This window comes from Adiantum capillus-veneris, chromosome 11 (assembly GCF_014529385.1).
Source record: "Adiantum capillus-veneris isolate H3 chromosome 11, ASM1452938v2, whole genome shotgun sequence".
Lineage (NCBI taxonomy): Eukaryota > Viridiplantae > Streptophyta > Polypodiopsida > Polypodiales > Pteridaceae > Adiantum > Adiantum capillus-veneris.
This window is the reverse complement of record NC_140941.1, coordinates 158,806,983-158,829,301: the sequence shown is the minus strand read 5'-3', so window position 1 is coordinate 158,829,301 and position 22,319 is coordinate 158,806,983. Positions and strand designations below refer to the sequence as shown.

Here is a 22,319-nt window from a genome sequence, read left to right as displayed (position 1 = left end):
GAATGTGCGACTAATTCATGCTTTTGTTGTCTATTTGTAAGAAGAGTACGTACAACTGTGAAGAAGAATTAGGTCCATGTGAGGCATCTTGCAATCGTTGGCTAAGTACCTTGTCATTGAAAGAACATATGTTTCCTTCTTTTCTCTTTTCTTTGAAGACTTCATTGATCTCTTGACAAACTCTTTCTCTCACTCACTTACCACAAACTCATTGTACTATTTCCTAATATGCAAGATAGTAATCACACACATGCACTTGTTTAGATACCAAATTTTTTCTACCTTCTTTTGCATCTGGCTCTTCTCTAGGCATGCATTATTAGATTTAGTAGTATATATGAATGTTGGAATAGGATTCTCTCTCTCTCTCTAGTCCCCCTCCCCAACCCCTCCTTTAGTCCTGTTCTCTCCTTGCAAATATTGAAAATTTTCCATCAATTATTATTTCCCAACTCATAGTGTGGTGTGTGGTCGTGCAAGTAGAGTCCGGCCACCTAGTGTGGTCGGACATGTTATGGTTGTAACTACCTCTCAAGTTGATATAAGGAGCTGCTCTCCGATGCAAGGGGCAAGCTTAGTTTGGTCCAGTCTCTCTCTCTAAGTGTCTTGTAGTGAGCACACTACATTGGTGGAGGCGGCGGGCACGGGTTAGTTAGAAAATTGATTTTCTTGGGGAATAGCTACGACAGCGATGGCAATGCTGCTTGACACTGGGTAGAGGAGAGAGAGAGAGAGAGTCTATCGCTGCCTACAGCTCATGAAAGGCGCCACTTTCTTCACTGCTTTATGGCACAGAGGTCGCCATAGCTGTGCTCGGCACGAGCTCCCTGACATACGCTGTCGGTGTTAGTTTGAAAAGCACGGCCATGATGGGAAAGCGTTGCCTCCTTTGGTTTATTCATTCTTCCTGCTTCTTCGCTCTATGTCAAAGCAATCCTGGCGACGGACATTCTCTCTACACCATCACTTCGTACGCCCCCTCTCTCGTCATTCTCTCCGGAGGCCCGCACTCTGTCCACGAGCCCAACTCCCCTTCTCTGCCCCCCTCCTTTTTCGAGTACACCGCCATGCATCACATTATTGCAATCCTTGGCATCTGCTATGGCCTGCAGCTCATTGTTAAAATTCTTGGTGGCCATGTCAAGTAGGCTGTTAGCCAGGAATATGGGCGCATGGATGTACTGCCTCTCTCAGGCTCCAGGTTTTTTGGTGATGGCCCCCTCCTGTCTGCAGCTCCAAAAGCTTCTGCTGAAGACGATTCCTCTTCTGAACCAGATGAAGAGGACGATACAATGGAGGTTGATACTAAAAAGCCCATCGACCCCTCTCATCCTCAGAAGGTCCAAACTTTTGATTCTGATGTAGAGTCAAAGTATGAAACCGAATCGAGCTCTGAGATAGAGAGTTTAACTCAGGAACCTGATGTGGTGGAGGGGACCCCGACCAATGCTTATATGGAAGCTCCACCTCCGTCTCAGAAAAAGCTACAAGAAACCCAGGTATTGGAAAGCAAAGCCGCCTCTGAAGAAGGTACGCAACAAGGGACAAGCAAAGCTGCAAAGCAGCCAGAGAAGGATCGCCCTCCTTTGAGGTCTGCTAAAGGAGAGTTGCGCCTGGCCCTGTGCAAAGATGTGAATATGATGCTAATGGATTTTCAAGACTGTTTTTTGCATATTCCTCTTCCACATGCAGCCTCAAGTCCACAGATTAGGAGGATCTCGAGAATAGTGCTAGAGGGCGACAAACCTCGAAGTGAAGAAACAAACCAATTCGAACAAAGAAGGAGACTCGAAAAGGAGTTGCTGCAACTTTGTTGCAGAGGTGCCCAACCTTCTAGTCTTGCCGATCATGAAGCAGTGCTACAATCGTGAAGCTCAAGCTTTCATTATGTGTTTAGTGATAGTCCTTTCATCTTTCGCTCATTTTGCAAGCTAGTTTTTTGTTGAATAAACGATATCCTCACACCAAGCCCCTTTTGGGAGGGATGTACGTCACTAAAAAGATCATGTTCATGCCGTTAGCCATAGCCCTCATTGTTTTTGTTCCTCGCTTAGCCATTTGTGTTGGGATAGCGACCTAGTGCATTGCCTATGTCGAGAGATTTTCTTGTCAAATCCTTAGTGAGGCCTTCCTCGTCTTGTCCATTTCATTGGGATAGCGACCTAATGTTTGCATGAGCGAGATGTATGAGTTCCATGCCTTGATTTCGGCATGATGACGAGTCTAGCCCCCAAGTTCAGTCCCTTAGCCCCGAAGCCGTTGTATGATCACTCCCCCCGGATGAGGCGTTGGAGTTGATCCCTTCCTGTCGAGTCCATTCTTAGCCCAAATTGTAAAAAAGATGTCCATCTTTTTTCTCCCTAAGGGGGGAGGTGTGGTGTGTGGTCGTGCAAGTAGAGTCCGGCCACCTAGTGTGGTCGGACATGTTATGATTGTAACTACCTCTCAAGTTAATATAAGGAGCTGCTCTCCGATGCAAGGGGCAAGCTTAGTTTGGTCCAGTCTCTCTCTCTAAGTGTCTTGTAGTGAGCACACTACAATAGCACTTCGTGTGCACACCTAGTTGTTTGTGTCTCTCTTTCTTGTGGTGTGGCGCTTGCTCCTGGTGAGTCATGATGCTCTGAGTCGGGTCATAAATGCTTAACGTGGAGGAATAAGAATCAAGATCCACGTTTTCATGGAGCTCGTATACGTGGCTTCAAGCTTGGAGAGCTCTGATGATGTGGCACGGGCTGCTGACGCAGCCGCAGGGTTTTATGTTTAGGCTACGGAATTGCAGAAAAATTTGGTGATTGTTTGCCTTCGCTCGTGTTGCAGGTCTCCGTCGTCGACCCCATCGCCATCGCCATCGCGACTACAGTTAAAATTTTTTACCCCTTTTTAGTCGTGCAGGTTAGCACCGACCCGTGTGTTTGTAAATATTGCTCATCACCGCCATTCTCGTCCATTTTGAACTTCCCTTGCGCTTGATTCTGCTCTTCACGGTCGATCTTCATCGTTGCATGAAGAATTCCCTTCTATCATTTCCGGTCCTCTGGGGTGCCATTGTTCGATGCGTCTTGGGGTAACCCTACTGAAGGAAGCAGCCATTGGTTCTTAAACTGTGCAAGGTGCTCATCTTTACACGAGCACATTTTACGTTGGCTCAGAAGCAGGCTTGGTGCCTTTGATGACGTAGATTTCACTGGGTGTCATCGTAGACTGTCAAATTTTTGTTGATAGTTTTTGGCGGTGATTCATTCATTCAGACCCACCATCCTTTGTGTTAGTGCCACTTGATGAGAGTATCCAGGTGAGCTTCATGTGGTGTCGAGATGTATGCGTTTGGTATGTTGGGCAGCTACTTTTCTCAGGGTGTCTATGCTGTGGCTGGCCCTTTTCAGGGAGCCGTAGACATTATTGTGGTGAGGCAAGAAGATGGAACCTATAAAAGCTCACCTTGGTATGTGAAGTGTGGTGATTTTCAAGGCGTGTTGACAAGAAGAGAAAAGATAGTGGACATCTCTGTCAATGGAATTCAGGCTGATTTTTACATGCTTCTCAATAGCAAAGGGGAAGCTTATTTTGAGAAGGAAGTGGAAGATGCAGTACTGGCCTTACCGAGCACATCATCCTCGGGTATGGATGAGGTAGGGAAGCTCAACGAGTCTGGCAGCTCAGTTAGTGGAACAATGAAGGGGGATTCCCAAGTGGAGTCCAAACCTTCTTCTACTGAAGAAAAGATAGCTGATGAGAATACAAGATGGCAAGATAACGCGGATTTTCAAGGTCCTATACAGATAGCTGAATCAAGAAACCAACCAGATGAGTCATCAGGCTGGTTATCCAATCAGCCAGTTGATCTGCAGGCTGAAAACAATGCAGGAGATGTAATTAACGATGCAGGTTGTAGTAGAGATTCTAGCAGCTCAACAGAGACAAATGGAATGGACCCTTTTTCCGCAAGGGAAAGCAAATTCAAACCGTCAGATATTGATGCAGAAGTAAAACCTGTGGTTATAAATGTAAGCGGTGAAAATCTAATATTAGCAGAGGCTGATAGTATATTTTCAGAGCAGGAGCCTGTTGAAGAGCAACAATTTTGGTCATCAGATGTTGGATCAGGTGTGCAAAGTAGCCAGGATGAGGGTCGCCCGCACCCGCTAGATGAGGTTTCATATGAAAGTGCAAGTGCATCAGGAATGGATGACGCAATGCTTTGTAAGTTGAATACTGTAATAACAGAAGATTGGTTTGGTTTGCAGGAGTCACCCAGTTTTGAATCAGGTGACAAAGATACAAGCTTAATAAGTGACCTTGAAGCTTCTGATGTTAAAGCCATGGATGAGGTTGTATGGAATGATTATAAGATTGTAACAGCTGAGGAAGAAAGAGAACTCAGTAACGCACTTGAAACAGATTCTATTTTAGGTGTACGCATTGATGGCCAGAGTTTGGAATCAGCTGCTCCAGCTTCAGGGAGCTCTGGGCCATCTGACTCATCTGTTTGGGTATCAGATGCTCTGGTGGATGACACAATTAGTAGTGCAGCAATTGCAGTCATGGAAGATAGCATGCTAAGTCAAAATGATAATGAGGAAGGCAGTGCTGATGGTGCCATGTCAAAGAAGGATGTAGTGTGCAGGGTGGATGAGGGTCCACCTACAGAAGTAAGCAAAGCTGCAGAAATTCCAACAATTTCTGTAGTCCCGCCTCCCTCTAGGTGGACAATGTGGCCCCTTTCACTTAGAAGATCGAGAGGTGAAAAGGCTCCTGTATCTGATGCTGCGGCCAAACAGCAAGCATTGCTTGCAGCCACTAATATAGCTGTTGGAAGTCCTCTAACAGAGGAGATTTTAAGAAAGAATGGTTATTATCAGTGGACACAGAAACCAAAGCTGCGCAGTTATGTTCCAACCTCGGCTCAAATTGAATCTTTGAAACTAAAAGATGGACCAAACAAAGTGACCTTTACCTTCCCTAGGGTTCTTGGTAGAACACAGGTCCTTGTGACATAATGCGACTTTTCGTTTTTTTTTTTTGTCTGTTAGTGCAGGAATCGAAACTAATTTTAGCTTGAATTTTATGCAGGTGGATGCAAATATCTACCTATGGAAATGGAATACCAGGATTGTGATTTCTGATGTTGATGGAACAATAACAAAGTAGGTTTTGTCATGTTTGATACTGTAAACCTGCACTGTGAATGTCGAGAAATCAATTTCGTATGGAGGTCGTGAATGACAAGCAAAGTGATTTCTCTCATTTGTGATTGTGCATCAACCTGCACTATGAATGTCAGCAATTGAATTCTACTGTATGGAGTTTGCGAATGAAATAGGAAACCTTGCAAGTTAAAGATATAGCTTGTGGGTGTGCTTGATCGTTAGGTTAAAATAAATTGGCATTCCCTTTCTGTTATGAATGCCGAGGATAATATAATCTTGTGCGCTTGCTTACATATATAGTTTGAACTTTGTATGGTTGAAACTAGCATTTTTGTTGAAGACAATGTGTCCTTGCTCTTTGCACTAAGCTTGCCTGGATAGTTTGTATTGCAAAAAATATCATTTACTTTTCATCAATGCATATTCCTAGCTCACACACACTTGTACATATGCCCACATTTCAAATTGCAAGTTTTAGCATCTAGTGACATGACTCACCCTTGAAGCCTTTTAGGAATTGGAAATGAGAGTTATTTAGTCCAGCAAAGCTCAAGGCCAAGGTGAGAAGTAGGAGGTTGATGTTAGTGGCAGCTGACTATGCTACCAATTAGATCTAAGGAGTTGCTTTGAGAATGCCTCAACCAATTTCCAGAACATAATTATGGGAAGGATTCAGATGTTTAGTCGAATAGTTCAAAAACCAAAAGTCTCTTTTGTGCATTGCATTTGATATTCCAGATGGTAGAGCAAATGTTTGTCTCCCATGTTCTATATGTGCCTTGTCTTGGGTATCACATCTTGTCAATGCGTGAACTTTGCAGACTCGGCATGGTGGTGGCATGGTGGTGGTATTTGACGAGTAAATGATGTCGTTTTGAGATAAGATTTCTCGTCTTGAAGTTAGAGGAGGTACAAGGATGAATGGATTGTACATACTACAAACTAGAACCTCTTTCTTCAAGTTTGAACTCACACCCAACATATGTTACCTAGGCAAGCTACTTCAGACCTCAGGTTACTATCTCTGATTCAGCTCAACAGGTTTTGTTCTTGCATGTGGTGAGCGAAAAGGCTCTCTTTTCAAAATAGAGTAGTAATGGAGGCGGTTTATGTCCCAAACATGGCATTCATCTACGGCTAACCCGGATCCTAAGAAGCATAGATACTCTTTGGCCGGGGTAAGGTTACTATCTCCGATTCAACTCTATAGGATCTCTTTTTACACGTGGTGAGCAAAAAAGATCTCTCTTCAAGCTCACTCCCCTTCTTTCTCATGGAGCAGGGTTTTCTTCATTATGGCACGCAAGGCCACTTAAACTACGGAGAGCTGCTGAAGGTGGTTAGGGAGTCTCTCATGGAGGGCAGGATTGTTTGCTATAGACAATATTTTTCAACTAGTGATCCATCTGACGCGGGAGTTGGACTACGACCTTGTCCTACCTTATGCCACATGCTGGTGTTGTCGAACACCTTGTGGAAGTGTCTTAACACTTGTTAAGAGTGTGCGGCCGAAGAGGGGCAAATGTGAGAACATGGAAAAACACGAGAGAGGGAGAGAGGTGAAGCCAACAACTCAATAACGCAAGAGGCCAAGTGATACAAGATGACCAAAGAGTGGATCTTGGCCAAAAATGGGCAAAATGCATGGTTCAAACCCTATATGTTTCTAGAATCCCCTCCAAGAGGGTGGAAGGGTGACTAACCCACAACCAAGGGCCTGAGTGCATGTGAGAAAAACTGTAAGTAGAGTGAAAACATTTGGAAGGTGAATGTGAAGCTCACACCCCCATTCAACAACAAATGTTGAGAAGATGCGTAGGAAAATATTGGAGTCTTGACAAATTTGGAGAACCAAATTGAGTGCCAAGCCAAGAAATGTTGAACCGTTCAACACCAAGTGAAGATCACCATAGTGGAGGTTGCACTGTGAAGTGGATTAACACCTGTCAAAGTGTACAATGGAAGAGAGACATGAACGTGGGAACATGGCAAAACACGAGAGGGAGAGAGGTGAAGTAGACAACTCAATCACTAAAGGCTAAATGATACAAGATGGCGAGAGAGTGAACCCCGGAAAAAAATGGGCAAAATGCATGGTGCAAACCCTATATTTGCCTAGAATCCCCACCAGAGGGTGGACCTTGGCAAAAAATGGGCAAAATGCATGGTGCAAACCCTACATGTGCCTAGAATCCCACCGGGAGGGTGAAAGGGTGGCCAAACCACAACTAAGGGCTTGGGTGCACGTGAGGAAAGCTGTAAGTAGGAATGAAAGCATTTGGAAGGTGAATGTAAAGCTCTAAACCCACCCCCCCCCCCCCCCCCCCCAAAAAAAAAAAAAAAAAAAACAAACAAACAAAAAAACAACAGATGCTGAGAAGTTGCATAGGAAAATGTTGGAGTCTATTTAAATCTGAAGAACCAAAATGAGCGTCACGCCGTCTAGCCAAGAACCGTTGAACCGTTCAACACCAAGTGAAGATGACCATAGTGGATGTTGCATTGATCAAGTCAACATGGAAGCTGGGGATAAGGGCCATAGTGTTTTCGGGACACGTCCGATTGGGGAACCATACTCTTGGATGCGTCCGACCCGATTGACAAATGATTGGTTTTTCGGACTTTCCCAGCTAGCCTCCCCCCTCTACTTGTGTTTTGGAATTTGTAGCCTATACTCTGCCAGGATTTTGGCTTGATTCTACTGGTGTTTCATTGCATGCTATGGTTTTGTGCTCTTTTGTATTGTTTAAGTGTCATATGTGGACTGTATTAGTGTGTTGTATGGATTCCGACCTATGGAATACTTGGGGGTCTGATCATACTTATTCGGTATTTTCATACCCATCCAAGTCTGACGTATGGGAAAACTATGATAATGAAAAAAAAAATTCAGAACAAGTTGGGGAAGAGGATGGAATGGAAGTGCCTAAGATGAGTGTATCATAGCCCATCAGCTAATGGTGAAGCAGACGAAGGGGCTTCAAGGGGGGTACCACTTTTCACCTAGAACGCTCTGACCAAAGGAGAAAGCTGATTGGAAGATTTAGTTAGAGATGAGGATGCTAAAAGCAGGGTGGGAACCTACCTTAAGAAGGGTAAAAACCTCAAAAAGAATTGTGCAATACCCTCATCATTTTGATGTCTGGACAAAGTACGTTAAAAAACAAACAAGATTTGCGTGTCATTTGTCTTCTTTTTTCCACGTGTTTAGCCGCTCTTTTAGTTTCTTTTTTGGCTTTAAGAAGATACATATATACAGTAGTTGTGCCAAGAATTAGTTTGAGTAGGCAAGTATGTAAGCTCAAGTATTACGTGAAACACAATAGCAATAGTATTCTCATATGCCCAGCTTCTTGATCACACTATGTTTTAAGTAGTTGTTCATATGTTTCTTCTCAAAATGTTTAGGTCAGATGTTCTGGGTCAATTTATGCCTCTTGTTGGGAGAGATTGGAGTCAATCTGGAGTAACACGCCTGTTTTCTTCAATTAAGGTTAGTCTTTCTTTTGCGGAAAGCAATGTTTGTATGTTATCAAATTGTGGGTATTTTCAAAAGAGTTACTGGTATTCATTACTGAAGCTTGTCTTGCATAATGATCTGGTACTTGTTTGATACTTTGTTGGCCTCTCTCTTTGATATTTTGATGTCCAGTATACTATGAGATCAGAGGGAGATATCACTCCGCTCAAGGAGGGCTTTGGACCGATCTGAGCTTTGAGGATCAGCGATGCCTTGGCCTCTTCTTCCTAGAGATGCACAGGCATTGAGAGAGTCTTATAGCTAATATGGAGGAGCACCCTAGTAGTGTAGAGTTAGACAGACACAGTAGACAGTGTGCAGAGTTGATCTGCCTGAGTCATGGCCAGCGAGAGTGAGGCCTACACGAGGTTTCACCTTGATAGGAGCATCGGAGGCTCGGCCCGACGGAGACTATGCTTGCGTGGCTCATGGTGTCGACGTTGGCGGGCAGCGGAGATTTATACCGATACACAGCACAGCGAGAGGAAAGGTGTCGCTGGACCCCTTTCTCAGTTCTACTTGCATTGATCATCTATTCCTCTCCCATGTATTTTATCATTAACCCTAGCAATGTAGCATATCCTCAAGAGAGATCATATTGTACACCAATAGCATGCTAGGGTTAGGATGCATTTTGGGAGTCTTTATAAATCCATAGTTTTAGCTAAGTACAACAGAGTTGTATATGCCCCATCATTCAGTTTTGTTTAGTTCTGTCATTCACCACTTTTTCTTTTTAGTTCATGCATGATACTACAGGGACATGGACATTCATCGTATTCACTTTGTCTCATAGGCCAACATGGCCTTTCATAGTCATTAATAGAATCTCTCTCTCTCTTTCTCTCACTCTCTCTCACACACACACACACACACACACACACACACACACACACACACACACACACACACACACATCTTCGCACCAGCTCGAGATTGAGATTGGTAGATTCAGAGGGATATCAGCAGCCAACATGACATGCAGCCTATGCCACATAGAGCCAGAGACGGAGATGCATTATATATGTCAGTGCACATTTTTTTACGAGATACGGGGTCGCTTCCATTGTCTATTCAGAGAAGGTTTTAGACCTTCTCCAGAATCATGAGGACCTACTGAAGAGATCTGGAGAAAGACAATTCCAAAGACAGATTACTTATTTCTTCACACCAGACACTAGACAAATAGAGGAGTAGCCACCACTGCAAAGCTCAGCCCAGACTCACCCCTCGCAGTATTCTCATTGACCGAGCATTGGAGTTAGGGAGATTGAGACGCCCTCGACTGAGGAGAGGAGCTTCACAACATCAATGGAGACTACGGTAGAGGACTCAAGCCATACTGTCTCGACATCCAGAGTGCAGATGAGGATGGATTCAATGATCACTGAAACCCCACACAATTCCAGCTAGTAGTACTTCTAGTTTCATTTTTATTTTTTGTACCCAGACATGGTATCAGATTCACCAGTTTGTAATGGTTTGGTCTCATAGGTCATCTTGGCCTCTTGAAGGCGTTAATATATCATTTCATTTCATCTCTCCCCCCCCCCCCCCCCCCCCCCGGCCGTCCGGTCCGGTTTCCCATTTTCTATCATTTGCTCTTGATCTTTGTGCATTGTTTTCCTTCTAGGTGAAGATTGAAGCAGGGTTGTGTGTTGGTTGAGAAAAAATATCTTCTTGTAGTTTCGCAGCGAGTTTGCAAATTACTACGTTGGAGATTCGCCAAGTTAGAGATTGATTTGGAGGTTCGCTAAAGAGTCCTGGCAATCTCCTCAGAGAATTGGTGAGCTGTCACTTAGCAACTCCTCGTCACTCTCATTGGAGATCTCGTGGTATACCAACGTAAGGCCTCGTTGTGTATAGTCGTGGGTCATGCCCACCAAATTTTAAAAATGCAGTAGAAAAGTAGCCCCCAATTCGGTTACTTTTTGATGAGCAAAGAGGAGAAAATCACATGGGGACGTACTACACTTTAGTCTTTGCTGCTCTCTTCAAAGAAAACCTTTGGCGTGGTGAAGACTACCCCAAGATAAGTGTATGTATCTGTGTACTCCACAGTCTCCTGGCTATAAGTGAATGTAGGTGTTGATCTCCTGATCCACTGCGGTGTGGTGTTAAACACCATGACCTTGGTTTTACCAAGGTTCACAAACAATCTACTATCCCCCGCAAAGCTATGTAGTGCATTCGAATGTCGTTGCATACCCTTTGGTGAGTCAGAGATCAATACAAAATCATCATCATATAACAACAATAGAATCCATGTCTTGGCTCTGGGCACCGTGTCAAATGCTTTGCGGAAATCCACAAAGCTACAATGAATCCGTCTCCCATGTGCCCGACCCTCCTCAGTGATGGCTCTGAGTGTCAGAATATGGTCAAGAGTGGAGAAGCCTCTCTTGAAACCGGCCTGTCCTACTGTCCGTATGCCCTGAACTCTGGCCATTTGCTTAATTGTTGCTCAAGGATAGATGTATACAACCGTGCCAATGTGTGTGCATCACCTGCCTTGAAGATAGGCACAATAGTAGACAGTCTCCAAGTCTCAGGTAGACCCTCACACATGACATGATTGAACATAACTGCAAGGACCTCTGCTAGCATATCTCTAGCATGTATAAAGTGTTTTGCCACTAGACCATCGTGATCATATGCCCTCCTGGTTCTCATCTTGTCAATGGCCGTCCTTACCATCTCAGTGGTAAAGAAGGTACTCGTAGATGGGCATGGCTCAGGAAGATTTGGAAGGGGTGTCTGTCAAGGGACCGTATATAAGGATGTTGCATACCCATCTACGAGTACCTTCTTTACCACTGAGATGGTAAGGACGGCCATTGACAAGATGAGAACCAGGAGGGCATATGATCACGATGGTCTAGTGGCAAAACACTTTATACATGCTAGAGATATGCTAGCAGAGGTCCTTGCAGTTATGTTCAATCATGTCATGTGTGAGGGTCTACCTGAGACTTGGAGACTGTCTACTATTGTGCCTATCTTCAAGGCAGGTGATGCACACACATTGGCACGGTTGTATACATCTATCCTTGAGCAACAATTAAGTTATCGGGGAACGCCCCCTAGCCCTCGTTCCGGCGTTCCGGGGGGGCAGTTTCCTTCCCGAACGTTCCGAAACGTCCCGAAACGTTTGACGTTCCGGGTGGCCAGTGCAAACCGGAACGACCGTTCCGGAACGTTCCGGAATGCCCCTGGAACGGCCAACGGCTACAAACAAGTTTGGCAAAAATTGAAAAAATTGAAGTAAATGTTTGGGCTTCTTTTTGAAGTGTGCAAGGCCTCAAGGACTCATAAAATGCACCCTCCTCCCCCTTTCTCTCCACAAGCTAATCCTCAAGGCTCAAGCTCTCTCCCTCTCACACTCTCAAGATCTCTCCCTCTCAAGACTCACTCTCTCAAGGCTCAAGGCTTTAAGCCTTCAAGCTCTCTTCCTCTCCCTCCCACTCTCTCAAATCTCTCCCTCTCCCTCTCACTCTCTCAAGTCTCTCTCTCTCTCTCTCTCTCACATCATCTAGTCATAGCAAGATTGAATGGTCTTCAAAACGAGTTTTTTGTGAGTATTAGAGTCAAAGCACTCTAATACTCCTTGTATTTAAACACAAGGAGCTAAAAAATGCACTATTTGGGTGTTTTTGATACCTCCCGTTCCGCGCCGTTCCCGTTCCGAACCCCTAGCCGTTCCCCCGTTCCGCGGGGATCCCGTCGCCGTTCCCGTTCCGCGTTCCGGGTAACTATGATATTACTGACCCCACAAGTAATAATTGGCGGAGGGGAGTGCTCTTGGAAGACGCCATGCCTCTCCTGAGTCTCTGCTCAAGAACATGTGGTATAAGTCTCGCTCCATCTGAGCTACCAACGCTCGCTTCTTCCATCGCACAAGGCGTCGGAAGGCCATCCAAGACTGTCTATGATTGATGACCCCTAGGAGAAGATCTCCCTGAAGCTGTATTCTCATCTCTCTACACTCCTCGTCATACCAACTGTTCTGAGGCATGCTCCTAGAACGTTGTCTCTGGTCAGGTTGAGTGTGTGGATATGCCTTTGCTGTTGCATCATGCAATGTCTCAATCAGTAGAGTGGTGATCTCCTCCACCGAGAGTCCTGGCCTGGCTGCTGTACATAGACGACCATAGATCTCCTCTGTATAAACATAGTCCGTCTCTTGGGGGGGGGGGGGGGAGAAGAAGAAGAAGAAGGCACACCTATCACCTACATCTCTTTAGCCTTAGACAAAAGGTTCAATGACCTGAGGCTTTGCTGGATCTGGGGTGTTGCCTAGGTTTTCTTTTTGTTGGGTTCATCTACACGGCTAGTGCGTTGGGGGTTAAACGACCTATACGGCTAATGCATTGGTGAGCTTGCCTTGGCTTTGCCTACACACTCAATGTTAAGCATCAAAGAGGCATGGTGCCTAAATTGATATGGTTGGTGTTGATACCCTACCACCTACTGGTAGTTGAGATCCTTTTAGAGCTCGGGTTCGTGGAGGGAGACGAAGCGGCTGTCACCAGCGTGTGACTACTATCTATCCTTTTTGTTGATTTCTTTCTTATTATCTATTTACTTTCACTTTTTGGAAACACCTCTTGGGAAATCTAACTGCCCTGCATTGCATAGCTAGTGTGGAACTGTCCAGAGGGAGTCCAGGCCTGAGGGCAAGAGAGCACTAAGGTTGGACAAGGACTATGGTTAGCCAAGTGGGGTCATTGACTAGCCAAAGTGGAATCCTTTGCTACAAAGTCTACATTTCAGTTCCGGATGTGGCCGCAGTGTACAAAGGGGGTCGGATGACCTAGAAAGATACAATGGCAGCATCTCCTAAAATTTAGGGAATTGCTATTTTGGGACCTGAAAATGTGTTTGCGTCATTACCTCCGGAATGACAAGGAGAACATTTTCTTACTTTGCCGTGAAGTCAACTGGGCAACCAGTTGGGAGATTTTTAGGCGGCAACCCCGAAACGGGAAAATGCTTGTTGCATGAGGAAAGTGCACCTAGCGGTCCAGGCGATCTGGCGCATTTTTAGGGCTGAAAACAGAGAATTCAGCGTGCTGCAGATTCTCGCCAGGTTTTGCAAAGTGCCCATTTTGCGTCGGGAAAGTCATTCAATGTGTGGGAATATTGACCGTAAAGGGTTCTAGTACAGTTATGCTGCCAAAATCAGGCCAGAAGAGTCAAAATTCAGCCAAGGTTGTGCGGGGCAGCTTGGAAAGAACCACAACGTTTATTCCCTCTTTTCAACAATAAAGAAATACCGAAAGGGGTGCCTAAGTTAGGGGCCAATCTGGTGTCGGTCTTCTCATACAGGTGCATTCTAGCATCTGTATCCCATTCCCCTCTCTTGTGTCACTATAGCGCAGGTATAATAGACGACTAATAATGGGTGAAAGCTAAATCAAGGTTTGAAGTAAAGTCTACCGCCCTTTTTGGATTGAACAGGCCGGTTTCAGCGGCCTCAGCCTATGTCTGGCTCAAGTAGGTTGGAGGTGTTCTGGCTCGCTCTCGGCAAAGTGAAATTCTCTCTGTCCGTGGTATGGGGTCTTAACTAACCCTCTAAAGGGCTCAACCTTGTTACCGGAGTGGTATTTTCTTTCCATTGAATATATGTAACATAGAGCAGATGATACACGGCAATGCCTGGAAGCTGATGATATACTTCAATGGATGGACTGACTGGACCCTAGGGAGATTTCGGCCATGGAAACGCTGATTTGATGCCCCAATATTACTTGATTAGAAGTGGGCTGTGTATGGCCTTCACTGGGAAGATCATTGCACACATGATTTGAGAGCATGCAAGAGCAGTATCTATGGCTGTATGCTGGCTACAAAAACGCAGATTTGGCTGCACGTCAAAGGGCTGAAAATGCAGCAGGTAATGACTGCGAGTATGCGCAACAAACAAGGCAGAAAAAGGAGTGTCTTCTTGAGCCAAGAAATGGGATGAGGAGAGACTGTAGGGTTTATGTAGAGAGGGAGGGCGATTCTAGGAAATGCCAGAGATGGGCAGGGATGAAAATGCCAAGAAATTCCCTGATGTGCATGTGCAAATGAGAGCAGGTGGGGCTCCTTTTATAGTGGTTTTTGGAGCTCGAGTTTTGTAAGTCATCAAGCAGCTTGCGGGTGAGAAAGCAAACCTCAATTTTTTAAGTAGTGCCCTCGAGGTTTGAGATGGCTGACTTTTCCTCAAAAGTTTGCGTGTCACAAAACCTCCCTTGTTTGTGGGTAACAAAACCTCTTTGTTCATGGTTGCTTATTTTTCCCTAAAAGTGTGCACCTGTGCACAGAGATAGTTTGAGGGTACTGTGAGGCCTATATCTCCCAACCTAGTGCTTCATTCGATTTGGAAACTCGACCAGGACGTTGCAATTTTCCTAGGCTACATGTGGGTGTTGTGTGATGCCCGCCAGCAGCCCATGAATCGTAACAACACCCTGGAAACACAATCATGACCATTCACACAAAGGGGATTCTGACTGACCAAACCTAATCTAATGGACTTGTGTGGACATGTAGGTCCTGTGAACAGGCTCACAAAATTATTGGTACTAATCCCTTAGACCCAAGAGACAAACCTCGGCTTTTAAGACGTACTAGTAGCATGTTCACGGGGCCATTTACATGTGACACGTGGTCAATTTCCACTTAGATAAGGCCTTTAACTCCTAAGCCAATGAACCTTAAATGTTCGTGACAAATAATGTTCTCTCATTGTTCATTTCACACATAGCCTTATAATTGACATTGTCCAGATTTCAAAATGTTGACCATGCCTCATAAACTGATGCACATACCTTGGAGTGTGGTGCTGCATGCCTCAAACACAAGCCATGGTCCATACTCATGCCCATTGGCGCTCCCTTGTGTCACACTGGCCATGCGTTGTCCTGGGACCTCTAGCCCTTGTCCACTTGTCCTTTTCAAGAGCTTTTTGGGAAAAGAAAGAAAACAAAAATTATATTAAATAAACTAGATAGAAGCCAAGATACTCTTTGATAACAACCATGCTTGTGCTTGCTTGCCCTTCTCTCTCTCTAGAGCTCAGGAGCAGCAGATATGGATAGAGGTTTTTGCTCTGCCTTGTTTGACAGACCTTAGTGAAGCCCCCTGACTGAATCCCATGGAATCCACTGTTTGTGGTGCACGTGCAGCTTTTAAGAAAGGTACTAATAGTCTTGAAATAATAATTCGTATTATCAAGTCTCAATTACACCAGTTTGTGTCTTGGTCACTATCATTTGCAAAGCCCTTATCTTCTTATCTTTCTTTTGATTCAGGAAAATGGCTATGAGGTTTTGTTTCTAAGTGCCCGAGCCATTTCTCAAGCATATCTTACCCGGCAATTTCTCATAAATTTGAAACAGGTACTTTAATGTCCATTATATGACTGTATTTTCACATCTCATCATTCAGGGATTAACGCCATGATTTTGTCCTTAAAGGATGGTGAAACACTTCCAGAAGGGCCAGTATTTATATCTCCAGATGGTTTGATTCCTTCACTGTACCGGGAAGGTAACAAGAAAGACACTTTTAACATCTGCTCGTTTTATACATCTGGAGATGTGCACGTTTTTCGCAAACTGTGTGTTGTTGGGTGCTTTGACGGGCAATTTTTGTTTTGGTTTTTGGAACCCATGCATCATGTCATACTGACTGGCGTATTGATGGGATTGCTATTGTTTGCATGAATATTAGTTACTAGACAGGGTAGTTTTTACATTTGTTCATCTTCACAATGGTGCAACAATATCAGCTTGTGAAACCATGGTATTACTATGTGCATTGTAATGGGCAAATCAAATCCCAAGCTAAGCAGCATCATTTTTTTGTGCAGTTGTAAGAAGAGCACCTCACGAATTCAAGATTTCTTGTTTAGAGGTATTCTGTTAATCTTTTTTGCTGAATAGGTATTATATTTTCCTTCAAGTTTGTCTGATGTCTTGTCTTTGGTCAGGGGATCAAGAGGCTATTTCCAAATGACATCAATCCATTTTATGCTGGATTTGGCAATCGTGATACAGATGAAATAAGCTACTTAAAAGTTGGCATTCCAAAGGGAAAAATTTTCATAATCAATCCAAAGGCATGCCTGATTCAATGCTTAAGCATTTTTTCTTTGAAGTACTCGATCTTGTGCTTATGGCTTCTGTGTTTAACTTTGTCCAAGCAGGGAGAAGTCATGGTGAATCATCATGTTGATGTGAAGTCGTATACAAGCATTCATGCTTTGGTTGATGATATGTTTCCACCAGTGTATTCATCTGAACAGGTCACTGTCCTTACCAAACAACATTTAAACAATGGCATTTTGAAGGGGGAGGATTACTTCATAGTATATACATCATTCAAGGTCCAAAAGTTGAATTAGAAAGTGACTAGCACGAAGCTCCAAAAGTGGAAAAATACTTTCCAAGAAGGCTATTATAATCAGGAGTGGATGTTATCCGGTGAGGACCCAGAGACGAGGTAGTTTGGGAAAGAAAGAGGGAAAGTGCAGGAGCAAAATGCAAAGTCGTAATAAGGCTGGGCGAGAATGAGTCAATCACATCTCTATGTAGATTGTTAGTCCTTACAATGTAGTGGCCACAATTGTTAGAATAATCCTTCGATAGTCAGAATTTCTTGCATCTTTGGAGCCGTAACAGAAATTCGGCACAGAGACTGTTGTTGAATAGTGCTCATGCATGGGAGTGTAACACCATTGGCGATGATCCTCGTATCTGCGTGTGCCAGTGATGAATGCAGATGATGAATCATCCAGGCGAACCACGTGCTGAGCTCCATGGGATAGTAGCACTCCCAAGTCAAAGCATAAACCGGCTGGTAGATTGCTCTATCTGCATCTGTAAACCCATATAGCTGTGCAAGCCTTGTAGAAGAAGAGTGCATAATCCAAGGTAGCAATCACATAGGGCAGTGTGAGAGTAAAAAATTTGTGGAACCTGATTTACTGCAATTTACTCACTGATTTTAAGTCTATCCATGACTGCCCCGTTGACCATGCACACACCCTATAAGTAGTATTCAAAAGGGTTGAACTCCCTACAGCATAATTGGAATACCAAATGGAATCCTAAAGGGGTGCTTAGGGACTTGAATTGTAGGAGAGCTTTGGCGCATGCTATTAGTGTGTGCTAATGATTATTTGATAGAGGATGATGTCACTAGGAGGTGTATTTTTGCTGTTGCCTTCTTTAAATATGTAGTACATATTTTTATTTATTTTATTTTTACTTGTTTTCCCCGGAACCCTTGAAAAGGTGCAAGTGGACATTGCATGGCCAGTGTGAAACGTCTGCAACCGAACAGGTTTCTCACATCGGGAGTCTAGGTCGATTAGTTTGGGACTGGTCGGGCCAGTTAGCACTGAACTCTGATGAGTATGGAAGGCTGTGTGCGCCATAAGAGAATTTGGGCCACTCGGCAAGTCACTTACAACTTTATAAGTTGATGGGAATTAGGGAATTAAACCAAAGGGGCAAACTGGACACTTGACAGTAGGAGAGCAATTTGCAGGTCAACACTAAGTCCATCCCAGCTGGGGGTGCCCAAAAGTGAGAGATGAGGCTGATTTTATTCATTGTGCATTGACAGTGTGTGTGTGAGTAGTGGGTGCAGTGTTTTCGCAGCCATATGCCCAAAATGCAGATGACAGGTAAAACAGATGATGCGAGTGTTGGATTTGGACAATCGTGGAGCACCACTCTTGTGGGCACCCGTTTATGATACTGTGACTCATTTGAATCAGCCCAAGGATTACAAGGAAGGTGGGCAAGGAGTAAAGTGCGAAACTTTTAGAGGAACTGAAGATCAACTGAAAGCTTTGACCTTCACACAGCAGTTTGATGCAGCTTATGCTGGAGGGAACTTCACAGATTCTTCGAAGAACGCAAGGCTACCACTTTCTTGAAAGGGAATGCCCTTCAATGGTGGACTGCATTGTTGAATCAGGGTCAAGCCCCTGCAACGTGGGTCCAATCCAAATTGCTTTTTGCATTTGCATGGCTTACAAATGCTTTTGAAGTGGATGTGATGACAGAATGGAACGAGTTGAATGCTAAACACTGTGCGAATCTTGAAGAGTACAATAAATAGTTCTGGGCCGCACTGTTGCTAGTAACCTCTTATAGGTTTGTGCCATTGTCAAAACAGATTGAGAAGTACTATTGCGAATTGCGGGACTACCGCATGAAGACTACTGTCATGTGACTGAGAATGCGAGTGTCGACGAAAGGAGATTCCGACGGATTTAATAGCAACAAGAGAGGGTCCCAGGGCAAACAGTTTTCAACCAAAGGCAATGCTACAGCAAAGCCTTCTGTGCCTCCCCCAAAGAAACCCTCCACTGATGAAATTGACACGTCTAAGAAGCAGTCTAAATCTTCTTCTGGGCGAGGACTAAGGACATAAAAGACATTTTTATGGCAAATAGTCACAGGATAAGGATGACAAATCAGAGCATAAAGGAAAGAAGCCAAAGCCGAGTGCAAGACTTGTCCTAGATTTGGTTGGTGACCAGCTAAACATAGATGCCACGGAATTGTGCAAAGCTTGGGGCAAAGTTAAAGACTAGACAATATTGGTTTTCTTTGATCTAGGAGCCCTGCAAATTTCATATCACTAGAATTGGCATCAAAGTTGGGCATTCGTGGAGAGGAGATGGGTATGACAGGTGAAGCGGGTTTGGCATGCCGAGGTCATTCAGAGCATGTTACTCCCATTTTGGGGAAACTTTATGTGCACGTTCAAGAGTTATGTGGATGCGGAAGAATTTCATATTATGCCACTTGAGGGTTGTGATGTGTTATTGGGTATCCCATGATGTTACAGGTTGCATGCTATGGTGGGTACTTACAACAAAAAGATTACCCTTGTACATAGAGAAAAGACTCATGTCCTTGATGTAAAGCTTAAAGGCGAGTTTGTTCCAGTTGTTTCTGCTTTTTCTATTTCATATGCAATAAAAAATCATCTTTCTGTGTACTTGATCTTTGTAAAAGACGTACGTGAAGCTGTATCTAATTTGTCTACCTTAGATAAAGATAGGTCAACTTTTCTGAGTGGTTTCAATGATTGTTTTTCAGACTCTTTGCCAGGGGAGTTACCTCCTGAGAGACCTGAGGATCATATCGTAGATCTTGTGCCAGTTCTAGTCCATCGATTAGACCACTGTACAGGGTTAGTGCAGCCTAGCAAAAAGAGATTATGAGTCAGGTCAATGAGCCCTTAGAGAAGGGGCTGATTCAATCCAGTTCATCCCCTTTTTGTTCGCCTGTACGCCTAGTGTAGGAGAAGGATGGTTCATGGCGCATGTGCATTGACTATCGCGCCTTGAATAAGAATACCATCAAGAATAGTTTCCCATACCAAGGATAGATGACATCCTTGATCGGCTTGAGGGAGCGTCACTGTTTACCAGGTTAGATCTAAAGAGTGGGTACCACTAGATACGCATTAGGCTAGAAGATGTCGATAAGACTGCGTTCATGACAACGTTTGGTCTCTATGAGTTTCTTGTCATGCTAGACTTGGACACTCCAAGTCAAGAATCAACCGCGACAACACCAAATAACCACGTCAAAACAATTCACAGATCACAATAGATTTGCACTGGCCCGGCGGAGTTCCGTGCCTATAGAGATATTGGCCCCAAAGACTAGCGCCCTTTCGGTATTTCTTTTTATATTAATCAGATCAAAGTACAAGAGAGTGGCTAGGGTTTCACTCTCAGACTCTGCGTCCAGATGCTCTGAGAAGTGAAGCCCTCGCCACTTATTTAAAGGTTACAAGGGATGCCCAAAACCAGAGCCCCAAAAGCTTCAAAATCAAAAGCTCTGAAAGCCAAAAGCATCTGCTCTTTCTCTCTCTTTTTGAGAGTCCCAAAGAAAAGCAAAAGACTTTTTCTCTCTCTCTTTCTCTTGCTATTTGCGTAGAAAAAGCAAGAAAAGCCGCCAACGCAAATTCCGCCGGAAAACGCGGAAATCTGTGCTGCTGCTGCCACGTGGCACCCCCGGCAGAATTAGGGTTTCAGCCTGAAATTAGGGTTTGCTGCAAATTAGGGTTTCTGGCAGATTTTAGGGTTTGCAGGATTTTTAGGGTTTCAGCCAGAAATTAGGGTTTCTGCTGAATCGTTCTTGAGACTTCTGCGAAGTCTCGCGAACCTTGGCAAAAGCCGTATCCAAATCTCGCGAATATTCATCCGCTTCAAATATCTAATCTTTCGTGCTCAGGAAGGATGGAACCTTCGCAGCACTTTCAACAATCTGAAATGGCGTCTTCCCCGTTGAAGAGTGTATCGTGTTATTGTAGGCAAATTCCACCAAAGGTAAGTTCTTTTCCCATTGAGTCTTCTGATCCGAGATACAAGACTTCAATAAATCTAAAACCATTGAATTGGCAATCTCAGATTGCCCGTTAGTCTGCAAGTGGAACGATGACGAGAACTGCAACTGTGTACCAATGTTCTCCCAAATTGCCTTCCGAATAAACTCATAAATCTGGGGTCTCTAATCCGAGATACAAGACTTCAATAAATCTAAAACCACTGAATTGGCAATCTCAGATTGCCCGTCAGTCTACAAGTGGAACGATGACAAGAACTGCAACTGCGTGCCAATGTTCTCCCAAATTGCCTTCCAAAACAAACTCATAAATCTGGGGTCTCTGTCTGAGACAATCGTGTCAGATGTGCCATGTAATCGGAAAATCATCGTGGTCATTCTGTGTTCTCGGGAGATCAAAAATGAAATCCATTTCAATATTTTCCCAGGGGCGGGTGGGTATGGGTAAAGGATGTAACAATTCCTGTGCCTTATACCTGTCAAACTTGACCTACTGGCATACTGCGCACAAACTCTTCCACATCCTTTTTGAGTCTCGGCCAAAAGAAGTATCTCTCTACCCCTTCATGGTGGTAGCAATGCCGCGGTGACCCGTAAAAGGTGGACAGTGGCATTCAGTCATAACCTTTGTCTTCAACGGTTGTGTAATGCACAACATAGTCTTTTTCATCAAGTAGCCTTCCCAAAGGGAGTATCCAGCTACTGTCTCCCCATCCCATATCCGTGTGAAAAATATCTGCAAAATCTGTATCTGTGGCATACTGACCGACCATATCCTTGAAGCTCCCTTGATGTATCGCGGAAATAGCCAGAACCAACGGCTTCCGAGACAAAGCATCTGCCACCACATTCTTCTGTCATTGCACGTGGACAATTTGGAAGTGAAACTGTGACAAGATGTTCGCCCACCGCGTCTTCTTTTCCGAAAGCTGCTTCTGTGACAAGAAGTAGCGTAAACTCTGATGGTCTGTAAAGACAGTAAAGTCCGCTCCGAGTAGGTAACGCCGCCACTGAGTAAGAGCATGGATAACCACCAAAAGCTCTTTCTCATAGATCTGTGCTGTCATTTCCGGCCTAGAGAACATACGGCTCTTGTAAGCTATGACATGGCCTTCTTGCATCAAGACCGCACCCAGACTACGACCACAAGCATCACAATATACTTCAAATGACTTCTGCAAGTCCGGCAAAGTCAAAATTGGTCCCGTAGTCAATTTTTGTTTCAATGTCTGAAAGGCAGTCACCTTTGTGGGTCCCCACGAGAAAGGTACTCCTTTCTGTGTCAAG

General features: G+C 44.3%; 1 protein-coding gene across 1 annotated transcript in view; it reads left to right on the top strand.

Annotated features, from left to right (window-relative positions):
* Positions 1 to 2,745: 2,745 nt before the first annotated feature.
* The window catches only part of LOC147448302 (phosphatidate phosphatase PAH1-like), a 53,239-nt gene continuing 33,665 nt past the window's right edge, over positions 2,746 to 22,319 (top strand). The window contains exons 1-8 of the mRNA XM_086524154.1: positions 2,746 to 4,982; positions 5,071 to 5,144; positions 8,556 to 8,640; positions 15,966 to 16,052; positions 16,131 to 16,203; positions 16,526 to 16,569; positions 16,646 to 16,774; positions 16,862 to 16,960. Of these exons, the coding sequence (XP_086380280.1) occupies positions 3,315 to 4,982; positions 5,071 to 5,144; positions 8,556 to 8,640; positions 15,966 to 16,052; positions 16,131 to 16,203; positions 16,526 to 16,569; positions 16,646 to 16,774; positions 16,862 to 16,960 (2,259 nt within the window). The 5' untranslated portion in view covers positions 2,746 to 3,314. The remainder of the gene's footprint in view (positions 4,983 to 5,070; positions 5,145 to 8,555; positions 8,641 to 15,965; positions 16,053 to 16,130; positions 16,204 to 16,525; positions 16,570 to 16,645; positions 16,775 to 16,861; positions 16,961 to 22,319) is intronic.